Source organism: Pleurodeles waltl, chromosome 6 (assembly GCF_031143425.1).
Source record: "Pleurodeles waltl isolate 20211129_DDA chromosome 6, aPleWal1.hap1.20221129, whole genome shotgun sequence".
In the NCBI taxonomy this organism is placed as follows: Eukaryota; Metazoa; Chordata; class Amphibia; order Caudata; family Salamandridae; genus Pleurodeles; species Pleurodeles waltl.
The window spans coordinates 1,613,325-1,625,396 of NC_090445.1; the positions used below are offsets into that span (position 1 = coordinate 1,613,325).

Below are 12,072 nucleotides of genomic sequence, written 5' to 3' on the forward strand. Positions count from 1 at the left end.
TGCTTTCTATGCTCTTTTCTGATTGCTAATGTGTATACAATAGTGTGTTTACTTACCTCCAGTTGGGATATTGCCTGTATATTATTTTAGTATTTGTGTTACTATAATAAAGTACCTTTATTTTTGTAACACTGTGTGGGTCTTTCATGTGTGTGAGTACTGTGTGACTGTAGTGGTATTGCATGAGCTTTGCATGCCTCGTAGATAAGCCTTGGCTGCTCAGCGACAGCTACCTCTAGAGGGCCTGGCTTCTAGACACTGCCTATACTACACGGAGAGGGGATACCTGGCATAAGGTGTAAGTACCTTGGTTACCCACCACACACCAGGCCAGGCTCCTACAGCATAGAGCATACCTAACACCGGCTAGGAAACACAAAATATATTCTACTGCACTGCCAGCATGCCAGTGATGCCGTACCCCCACAGCAGACCTAATACACATGCTTTGGAAGTGTCCAAATACTGTGCTCTCTGGACCGGGGTCAGCACGGGCCTTGAGGCTGGCGTGCTCTGGGCTGCATAGCTGGCTGCCTCCTGAGTGTCCACAAGCACCACAGGGCAGGGGATGCAACTAACCCTTTTATCAATCTGACTTTGCTGAATGCTGGCGAGTGACTACGATGCACTGGAAGGCCGTGATGCTGCTGAGCGTAGCACGGTGGTGGAGGATAACCATCCTTGGGCCAGAGCAGCATGTGCTGCACTTCACCCAGAGAAGAGGGTTGCAGAACTGACCCCCGCGACTGCATAGGATGACCCACTCCTAGCTCTTCAGGGGAACCCCGACAACAGTGATAGCTCTATTTAGAACCTTACAAATCTCTCCAATCCACCCCTGTTTAGACAGGATGTGCCTAAAGGCCCCCGTGCTGCCCCCAAAGACACACAAATGCCAGGACAGGCCCACACTTCTGTTCCTCTCTGCCAGCTAGTTAACAAGCATTGGCGCACCATAGCTGCAATGACCACAAACGCTGTATGGAACTCGGCTCACGGTTTTGTTCTTGTTCTAATGGTTAAATAACTGTACATTGAGTTAATTGCGTGCAGTCAACTAACTACTGAACAACTAAGCAAATGTAAACATCATGGGTCCTCGTGCAAAAGCTGTAACACTGTTGGAAAAACTGACAACAAAGAATGAGGGTGCTGCCTTCTGCTGACTTAGGCGTCCTTTGAAAGTCCAGAGCAACCCTGGGCCCAGTGCTTAATTTGAGCAGGTGGTTTCTGGTGCTCGGGACTGGTATGTAATTGTCAATACTGGCACTTATTACAGTCTGCCATATGGTGGCACTGTTTATAAAACTTGGAGATGAGCACAACAAATGTAGTTTATTAATTCAATACACATTTAAAATGAGTAATACCTGCTATCTAAGCCATTCTTAGAGCGTTGGGAACCTGTAATAGTCAGAATTGTCGTCTTTGCAGGAGCGGGAGGGTTACTGGTTGTCTGGTGCTGTCATTGGCCGCCGTGCCGAGGGCAGTGGGTGGTGCAAGCAGCAAAGGCTGCCTGATGAGGGCCTGGCACTTATTTTGTTAGAAGTTAAGCACTATCTGGGCCTGATTTATTCTTCGGCGGTCGGGCCATTGTTCTGCCAGGGTGAAGGAGTAAATACCTCAGTCATCCTGGTGGAGGTCCCATGTGCCAAATTTAGAAACGACCGCCACACTGATGGTCATTTATAAAACATTGACAGGAACCACATTCACGGTGGTACCTGTCAGTGCGAGCCACTGTCGGGTGCAGGGCGGCATCAGCATGATGCAACCCTGCACCCAACAGGATTCTTTTTTATTTTCTAAAAGAAAATTCTGAAGTGGGATATTCCTTTTGAAAGTAAAAAAGCAACACTACCCTCGCCATGGGCGTCATCTCCCGCAGCCGTCGGAGCATCATTTGCTTTTTACTGTCCCACTCCAGGGGGTTTTCCTCACCGGGATGGACAGTAGAAAACATCACTATGTCCACTCATCCTGATTGGTCGGGCGGACATGTAGCCATTTCTCGGTGTCTTTAAAACCCTATAACAGTGACTGAATCACATTTTTTTGTTGTGGTCTTATTTTATTCATTTACCCAAATTGTTCTGGGCACTTTAATAAGTGTTTCTGATCAAGTATTGTGCTGATATTTACAAACCCTTAATGCACATTTTCTGAAATAGCCTCGGTTTCAGTGCTACTGTGAGTTAGACAAGGCTGGCTTAGGAAGGTGTCAGCCTAGCTAGGAGCTGGCTGTGCACAGATGTGGCACAGTTTGCCTCATCGAGTGACCTGCATTACCAGCGACCCATTCCAGTTTCAGCCTCCTTCCAGTCCATTGAGCTCTTTCTGAAGCCCCACCCTCTCTGATAACTCCTCTCTGAAGCCCCTCCCACTCCAGTCTGCTCTTGGTAAAGCCCCTCCCTCTCCAATGACTCCTCACTCTCCAATGCCTACCTTCTTAACCCCCTCCCTCTCCAGTGACTTCCTCCCTGAAGCCTCTCCTTCTCCAATGGTTCACTCCTCCCTGAAACCCCTCCCTCTCCTGTGACTCTTCCTTAAAGCCCCTCCCTCCTCCTTGAAGTCCCTCCCTCTCCAGTGACTCCTTCCTGTAGCCCCTCGCTCCCATCCAGTGACTCGTCCCTCTCCATTGACTACCTCCCTTAAGGTCCTCCCTCTCCTGTGACTCCTCCCTCTCCATTGACTGCCTCCCTTAAGCCCCTCTATTTCCAGTAGGCTGCCTCCCTGAAACCTCTCACTCTCCAGTGGTTCACTCCTCCCTGAAGCCCCTCCAGTGACTCCTCCCTGAATCCCCTCCTTCTCCAGAGACTGCCTTCTTCAGCCCCTCCCTCTCCAGTGACTCCTCCCTGAATCCCCTCCCTCTCCAGTGACACCTCCTTGAAGCCCTCCCTTTCCAATGACTCCTTTCTGAAGTCCCCCCTCCTTCCTGAAGCTCCTCCCTCTCCAGTGACTCCTCCCTGAAGCTCCTCCTTTCTCCCTCTCCAGTGACTCCTCCCTCTCCAGTGACTCCTCCCTGAAGCTCCTCCCTCTCCAGTGACTCCTCCCTGAAGCTCCTCCCTGAATCCCCTCCCTCTCCAATGACTCCTCCTTGAAGCCCCTCCCTCTCCAATGACTCCTTTCTGAAGCCCCTCCCTTCTACCTGAAGCTTCTCCCTCTCCAGTGACTGCTCCCTCCTCCCTGAAGCTCCTCCCTCTCCAGTGACTCCTCCCTGAAGCCCCTCCCTCCTCCCTGAAGCTCCTCCCTCTCCAGTGACTCCTCCCTGAAGCTCTTTGCTCCTCCCTGAAGCTCCTCCCTCTCCAGTGACTCCTCCCTGAAGCTCCTCCCTCTCCATTGACTCCTCCCTCTGGGTGAAGTGCAGCACATGCTGCTCTGGCCCAAGGATGGTTATCCTCCACCACCGTGCTACGCTCAGCAGCATCGCGGCCTTCCAGTGCATCGTAGTCACTCGCCAGCATTCAGCAAAGTCAGATTGTTTAATGGGTTAGTTGCATCCCCTGCCCTGTGGTGCTTGTGGACACTCAGGAGGCAGCCAGCTATGCAGCCCAGAACACGCCAGCCTCAAGGCCCGTGCTGACCCCGGTCCAGAGAGCACGGTATTTGGACACTTCCAACGCATGTGTATTAGGTCTGCTGTGGGGGTACGGCATCACTGGCATGCTGGCAGTGCAGTAGAATATATTTTGTGTTTCCTAGCCGGTGTTAGGTATGCTCTATGCTGTAGGAAGCTGGCCTGGTGTGTGGTGGGTAACCAAGGTACTTAAACCTTATGCCAGGTATCCCATCTCCGTGTAGTATAGGCAGTGTCTAGAAGCCAGGCCCTCTAGAGGTAGCTGTCGCTGAGCAGCCAAGGCTTATCTACGAGGCATGCAAAGCTCATGCAATAGGGATGGAGCCCCTCCCTCTCCAGTGAACCTCCTTGAAGCCCCTCTCTCTCCAGTGACTCCTTTCTGAAGCCCCTCCCTCCTCCCTGAAACTCCTCCTTCTCAAGTGACTCCTTTGTGAAGCTCCTTCTTCCTCCCTCTCAGTGATTCCTCCCTGAAGCCCCTCCCTCCTCCCTGAAGCTCCTCCCTCTCCAGTGACTCCTTCCTGAAGCTCCTCCCTGAATCCCCTCCCTCTCCAGTGACACCTCCCTGAATCCCCTCCCTCTCCAGTGACTCCTCCCTAAAGCCCCTCCCTCTCCAGTGACTCCTTTCTGAAGCCCCTCCCTCCTCCCTGAAGCTCCTCCCTCTCCAGTGACTACTCCCTGAAGCGCCTCCCTCCTCCCTGAAGCTCCTCCCTCTCCAGTGACTCCTCCCCGAAGCCCCTCCCTCCTCCCTGAAGCTCCTCCCTCTCCACGACTCCTCCCTGAATCCCCTCCCTCTCCAGTGACTCCTCCTTGAAGCCCCTCCCTCTCCAGTGACTCCTTTCTGAAGCCCCTCCCTCTCCAGTGACTCCTCCCTCCTCCCTGAAGCTCCTCCCTCTCCAGTGACTCCTCCCTGAAGCTCCTCCCTAAAAGCTCCTCCCTCTCCAATGACTCCTCCCTAAAGCCCCTCCTCCCTGAAGCTCCTCCCTCTCCAGTGACACCTCCCTGAAGCCCATCCCTCCTCCCTGAAGCTCCTCCCTCTCCATTGACTCCTCCCTGAAGCCCCTAGCTCCCTTCCAGTGATGCTATCACTGCTGCCCTCACTCTGTCCTCCTGCTGAATTTTATTGCTGCATGCCCTCCTGCTCCAGACCTCCTGGCCTCCTGTTCTGGAGAGAATGATACCAGACAGACTTCACTAGTGGGCGGCACATTGTCAGAGGAGGTACTTTGGTTGTGGTACAGGTTTGGCTCTCGGGAGATCCTTGTGCCAGCTGGTACCATGTGGCTCCTGGCCAGGGCTGGCTTTAGGGTGGGATCGGTGCAGTCGTACCAGGTACTGACCTGGATGTGGGGGGGCAGACCTCAGGGGGGTGCTGTGTTTCACCTTAACATACAAAACTTGTGGTTGAAAAGCAAGTGCTGAAAAGTTCCTTCTGTGTCCAGCCTTCAGGAAGCAATTAAAATGTGAAGTTAACTCTTGTGATTAATGTTTTTGCTAGAGAGAGAGATCGGCGTTTTGTCAAGCGGCAGTTTTGACGCCATAAAGTAGCGCAGAGGGTTAACATGCCTGATGTAATGAACAGAACTATGTTTTACGTGGATAGCTGAGTGGATTAGTAAAGCCAGCCTTTACCAGCGCTTTAAAACAAATGAAATGTATGTGAGAAGGGTTATGGAGAGATGAGGGGCACTTTTGCCGGGTGATAGTAAGGGAATGGAGGAGGTGGTCATGGGGTGGGGGCCACTAAAAAAAGATTTAGCCCCGGGCACCACCAGCACTAGAGCCGGCCCTGCTCCCGGCACACCATCACAACAGTGTACAGTTACTAAGCACAAGCCGCTCACATCATGTTCTCCTTCGCAGGGACACTCCGGGGCCCGGGGCCTACCAGGACTCAAAGGATCGAAGGGCGCAGAGGTAAGCTTGTACCCACATGCCGGGGCGGGAGGGAGCCCCAAGACCTGCTGTGAGAGTGCCCTGGCTGTGCCGCTCTCAGGGGAGAGTCGTGATCACAAACCATCTTTTGTCCTTGGAGGCAGTAGTATGTCATCCGTAGCGCCACTCTTTCCATATCAGGGGTGTATGCCCCTACAGACAGTGCCTGCCGATTCCTGGGACAGAGGCCCTCTGCCTGGTCCTCTCCAGCTGTGCCGGGCTCCCCTGCTTTCCTATTCACCTGTGACCCTCCTGCAAGCCCAGTGAGCTTCTCTCTGGGATTGCCTACTGTGGCTTCGGGGGAGGTGGGCTCTGGTGTCAGGTCCAAAGTGTCCCCCTGTGAGTGAGGATAGATACCGCCCTCGCAACCCATGGTGGTGGCCTCATTATAGGCACTGCACAGGCCTTGTTACCTTAAGCCTGTATCTTTACTTCCTACTGTATCCTCCCTGTAAAAAGTATTTTCAGGCCCAAGACTTTGTATTGTGCTTCAATATATTCTGGGGGTCATTCTGACCCCGGCGGTCTCAGACCGCCGGGGCCAGGGTCGGCGGGAGCACCGCCGACAGACCGGCGGTGCCCCGCAGGGCATTCTGACCGCGGCGGTTCGGCCGCGGTCAGACAAGGAAAACCGGCGGTCTCCCGCCGGTTTTCCGCTGCCCTTGGAATCCCCCATGGCGGCGCAGCTTGCTGCGCCGCCATGGGGGATTCTGACACCCCCTACCGCCATCCTGTTCCTGGCGGTTCGCCCGCCAGGAACAGGATGGCGGTAGGGGGTGCCGCGGGGCCCCTGGGGGCCCCACTGTGTATTTCAGTGTCTGCAATGCAGACACTGAAATACGCGACGGGTGCAAACTGCACCCGTCGCACCCCTGCAACTACGCCGGCTCAATTCTGAGCCGGCGTCCTCGTTGCAGGGGCATTTCCTCTGGGCCGGCGGGCGCTCTTTTGGAGAGCGCCCGCCGGCCCAGAGGAAATGTCTGAATGGCCGCCGCGGTCTATTGACCGCGGTGCGGTCATTTGGCGGCTCCCTCCAGGCGGGCGGCTCCCGCCGCCCGCCGGGCTCAGAATGAGCCCCTCTGTCTTTTAATTTTATTTAAGTTTTATTTATTTGTTTTCATTTAATGCTTATTCCGTTCTTGATGTAAAAATGTTCTATGTGATCTTTTCTCCTTGCTGTTATATACATAGCTCTTTCATTCCCGACAGTGCTCTGCTCGGCACAGGGGTGATAGGAGTGACAGATAAAAACAGACAGGGACCTTTGCGTCATACTTTCTGATGGACACTTCTAACCACAGATTGCTCATCTCTTGACTTTCCCGGTGCCAGGCTGGATCCGGAAGCTTTTCCAGTGGTGGCTTCTGGTTCTTAAAAAAGTGCTTGGCCATGTAGGAGACAATCCTTTGGTGTGAATGTGTTCTGAGTCCTTGTGTCTTTAAGCATGCACTTCCCATCTGCCAGTGGCCGGGGTGGATGGTTTGGCATCCTTGGCATAGTGCAGAGGCTCTGGCCTCAGTCTGTCCTACAAATGGTGTGTAATAATGCAATGTGGCATAATAGCTTAACTATGGTCATTTTGTGTAGCAAGAGTAATGCAAAGTTGCCAACATTATGCTAATTAAACTCTAGCAAAGCAAATTTCTTCAAGGCCTAGTTACTTTGCTGACTATGTGATACCTGGTGGGTTTTATGAATTTGAATTCCCTGGGCAAATCTTTGCCACTGAGGTCCAAAAAGGTTGCGACCGGACATCAACATCCGGGTGCCACCATGTTGGCTGTGTGACATCACATCCAGGAAGTTTCCTGAGATTACTTGGAGCTATGGCGCCACCTGTCAGCATGGAAAAGATAATGCAACTCTTTCCAGATCCAGCCTGCCACCTGGGGGAGCTTCATGAGGTGAGGAATCTGCAGGTAGACAGTGTGTCCACCAGAAAGATTTGCATTGAAGATAAATAACATTTTCTTTTATCTGTTTCAATCACAAACAAAAGGGACCAGGAGCACCCTCACTTGGCTCTGGACTTCAGGAACTAGCAGGGATGCTTAGTGGCCACTAGCATCAGCCAGGGGACACTCAGACATTGTAAAAGAATCCACTAGTTTTTATAGGTTGGAATCCTGTGGTTTCGGTGGTGGGTTTTAGGTTCCACGATTTTGGGGGTGTCTCCTTTTATTTAAGGTACATTCAAAAAGCGATGGGTGGACTGCTTGAATTAGTCTCAGCCACTGGTAATCTCCCGGGGTTGCTTTCCAGTCCACTATTCTTGTGCCCACCATGACACCTCAATAACGCATTGGTCATATGCAAATCCGTCTTGACCCTGCTCTAGTAGGAACAGTCCAGCCCGACTGCCGACAAGCAACAGAAGGCAAGCAACCAAGACCAGGTTTGCCCTGATTGGCCTCTTCAGTTGGGTTTAGCTTGGCTCCAGTGGCACGGTGTGCACCGGACCCATGTTTGGGCATACCCAGCACACCTAGGGCGACACACTGAGGTACACAAAGAGTGATTAATCTCAGTCACTAATAATTACTCTGGGCCGCATTCCAGTCTATTGCCCTTTCGCCCTAAGTCATTTAAAGTTTTAAGCAGGGCAATGAATAAGGCCTGAAGACAGCGCTTTATACAGCTTGGCAACCATCTGCCCTGGCATGCCGGGCTGTGTACCTGCAACAAACAAGCAGTAGAAGGCTTAGAGAAGGTGGCACGGAAAGGTGGGCGTCCGTTCATATAGGGCTGTCTGCTTTGTTTGTGGTGCTGCGTGGCTCGCCCTCGTGAGCTCCCTGGAGACCCCTTTTGGTGACTCGTGTCAAGGAAGGCATGTTAGCTTTTCTTCTCTCTCTCTCTTCCAGGGCCCCAAAGGGAAGCCAGGGCCGCGTGGTGAGGTGGGGGCACCAGGCATCCCGGTAAGTACTGAAATCAAGCTCCCCAACTCCTGCCTCATGGCGCATTCACACTGGTGCTCATTCTAGCCTTTTCTTGGGCTTTAGGGCCTGGTTGGACCACTGGGGCCTAAAGGCGTGATGGGCAGACAAGGCTTGGAGGGGCCTCCAGGGGCAGACGGGACGCCAGGGATGGATGGCATCATTGGACTGCAGGTAAGATGTGGAATATTATATATTAGAGAGCGAGAGGGGGGGCAGACATGGAGACAGAGAAGGAAGAGGGAACTAGAGGAAAGGAGATGACAGGAAAAGGAGAGAGTGAGGCAGAGGAGGTAAAGAAGGGAAGGTAACAACTGTTATGGAAGTGGGGGTGGGGGGTGAAGAGGTAGGTGAGACAGACCAAGAAAGAGGAGAGGAAAAAGGGACGAGAAAGTCAGATGGGGAGGTGGACCCCAGAGAGAGTAGGGGGGGATGGTGAGGTGGATCCTAGAGAGGGTAGAGAGGGGGGATAGTGACGTGCACCCTAGAGAGAGTGGAGAGGGGGGATGGTGAGATGGTGAGGTGGACCCTAGAGGGAGTGGAGAGGGGGTGGTGAGGTGGACCCTAGAGAGAGTGGAGAGGGGGGATGGTGAGATGGTGAGGTGGACCCTGGAGAGAGTGGAGAAGGGGGGATGGTGAGGTGGACCCTGGAGAGAGTGGAGAGGGGGGTGGTGAGATGGTGAGGTGGACCCTAGAGGGAGTGGAGAGGGGTGGTGAGGTGGATCCTAGAGAGGGTAGAGAGGGGGTGGTGAGGTGGACCCTGGAGAGAGTGGAGAGGGGGTGGTGAGGTGGTGAGGTGCACCCTAGAGAGAGTGGAGAGGGGGGTGGTGAGATGGTGAGGTGGACCCTAGAGGGAGTGGAGAGGGGGTGGTGAGGTGGACCCTGGAGAGAGTGGAGAGGGGGAGGGACGGTGAGGTGGATCCTAGAGAGAGTGGGGAGGGGGAGATGATGAGGTGCACCCTAGAGAGAGTGGAGAGGGGGGATGGTGAGATGGTGAGGTGGACCCTAGAGAGAGTGGAGAGGGGGGTGGTGAGGTGGACCCTGGAGAGAGTGGAGAGGGGGAGGGACGGTGAGGTGGATCCTAGAGAGAGTGGGGAGGGGGAGATGATGAGGTGGACCCTGGAGAGAGGAGGGAGTCCATGCAAGAGAAACACAGACAAAGGCAGACAGAGAAAGACGAGGTGCAAGTTAACTTCCAGAGGGAGACAGAGGGGTGAAGAGAGACTAGAGGTGCTGGTGTGAATAGAAATAGGGGAGAGAGGAGAAGGTGGGAGAAAGACTCAGGGAGGTGGAGTAACATAGAAAGAGAGTGAAGAAAGGTGGGTTAGAGAGGAGGAGGAGGGAGGCAGAGTGAGACAGACGAAAGGCCAGCTGAGCGGGGAGACAGGGGAGTTAGAGGGAAAGGAAGGGGAGAGCTAAAGAGAGGAGGGTGAGATGGGGAGGAGAGACCTGGGGATAGAGACAGAAGTGAGAGAGAGAGGGGGGAGAGATAGGGTGGTAGAGAGCAGTGATAGAGAGACGTGCTGACACAGATTAGACACACACATTGCAAACATAAGCTAAGCTACACTTTACACAAAGACATTCAGGGAGATGAAGGAGTTTTTATACATGTAAAATCACATGCAGGAAGCTGAGTGCCTCAGTAAACATGTACAAGGACACACAGAGTAATACATGTTCATGGACACGGAGAGAGCTGAGGCACAGTGTAATACATGTGAAAGGACACGCACAGAGCGAAGGAACAGAGCTATACATGTACAAGGACACTCAGAGAGTGGAAGCACAGAGATATACATGCACAAGGACATGCAATGAGCAGACATACAGTGTAATACATGTGAAAGGACACGCACAGAGCGAAGGCACAGAGTTATACATGTACAAGGACACAGAGAGCAGAGGCACAGAGTTATACATGTATAGGGACACAGAGAGCAGAGGCACAGAGTTATACATGTACAAGGACACAGAGAGCAAAGGCACAGAGTTATACACGTACAAGGACACGCAGAGAGCAGACGCACAGAGTTATACATGTACAAGGACACAGAGAGAGTGGAGGCATAGAGTTATACGTGTACAACGGCACACAGAGAGTAGAGGCACAGAGTTATACATGTGCAAAGACACAGAGAGCAGAGACACAAAATAATACATGTACAAAGACACAGAGAGAGAGCTGACGCACAGTTATACATGTACAAGGACACAGCGAGTGAAAGCGCAGAGTTATACATGTACAAGAACACAGAGAGCCGAGGCACAGAGTTACACATGTAGAAGGACACAGAGAGCGGAGGCACAGAGTTATAAATGTTCAAGCACACAGAGAGCGGAGGCACAGAGTTATACATGTACAAGAACACAGAGAGCAGAGGCACAGAGTTACACATGTAGAAGGACACGCAGAGAGCAGAGGCACAGAGTTATACATGTACAAGGACACAGAGAGCAGAGACACAGAATAATACATGTACAAAGACACAAAGAGCGAAGGCACAGAGTTATACATGTACAAGGACACAGAGAGACCAAAGGTGTAGAGTTCTACTTGTACAAGTGCACACAGAGAGTGGAGGCACAGAGTTATACGTGTACAAAGGCACACAGAGAGTAGAGGCACAGAATTATACATGTAGAAGGACACAGAGAGCTTAGGCACAGAGTTATACATGTACAAGGACACAGAGAGCGGAGGCACAGAGTTATACATGTAGAAGGACACAGAGAGCGGAGTCACACAGTTATACATGTAGAAGGACACAGAGAGCGGAGGCACAGAATTATACATGTAGAAAGACACAGAGAGCGGAGGCACAGAATTATACATGTAGAAGGACACAGAGAGCGGAGGCACAGAGTTATACATGTACAAGAACACAGAGAGCAGAGGCACAGAGTTACACATGTAGAAGGACACAGAGAGCAGAGGCACAGAGTAATATATGTTCAAGCACACAGAGAGCGGAGGCACAGAGTTATACATGTACAAGGACACAGAGAGCAGAGGCACAGAGTTATACATGTACAAGGACATGGAGAGCAGAGGCACAGAGTTATACATGTACAAGGACACAGAGAGCAGAGGCACAGAATTATACATGTAGAAGGACACAGAGAGCGGAGGCACAGAGTTATACATGTTCAAGGACACAGAGAGCGGAGGCACAGAGTTATACATGTCCAAAGACACAGAGAGCAGAGACACAAAATGATACATGTACAAAGACTCAGAGAGAGAGCTGACGCAAAGTTATACATGTACAAGGACACAGCGAGTGAAAGCGCAGAGTTATACATGTACAAGAACACACAGAGCAGAGGCACAGAGTTACACATGTAGAAGGACACAGAAAGCAGAGGCACAGAGTTATATATGTTCAAGGACACAGAGAGCAGAGGCACAGAGTTATACATGTACAAGGACATGGAGAGCAGAGGCACAGAGTTATACATGTACAAGGACACAGAGAGCAAAGGCACAGAGTTATACATGTACAAGGACACAGAGAGACCAAAGGTGCAGAGTTCTACATGTACAAGTGCACACAGAGAGTGGAGGCACAGAGTTATACGTGTACAAGGACAAACAGAGAGCGGAGGCACAGAGTTATATGTGTACAA

General features: G+C 52.1%; 1 protein-coding gene across 1 annotated transcript in view; it reads left to right on the top strand.

The window, feature by feature from the left end:
* The window catches only part of COL27A1 (collagen type XXVII alpha 1 chain), a 1,169,012-nt gene that overhangs the window by 1,000,707 nt on the left and 156,233 nt on the right, over window positions 1-12,072 (top strand). The window contains exons 45-47 of the mRNA XM_069236924.1: window positions 5,438-5,491; window positions 8,371-8,424; window positions 8,509-8,616. Of these exons, the coding sequence (XP_069093025.1) occupies window positions 5,438-5,491; window positions 8,371-8,424; window positions 8,509-8,616 (216 nt within the window). The remainder of the gene's footprint in view (window positions 1-5,437; window positions 5,492-8,370; window positions 8,425-8,508; window positions 8,617-12,072) is intronic.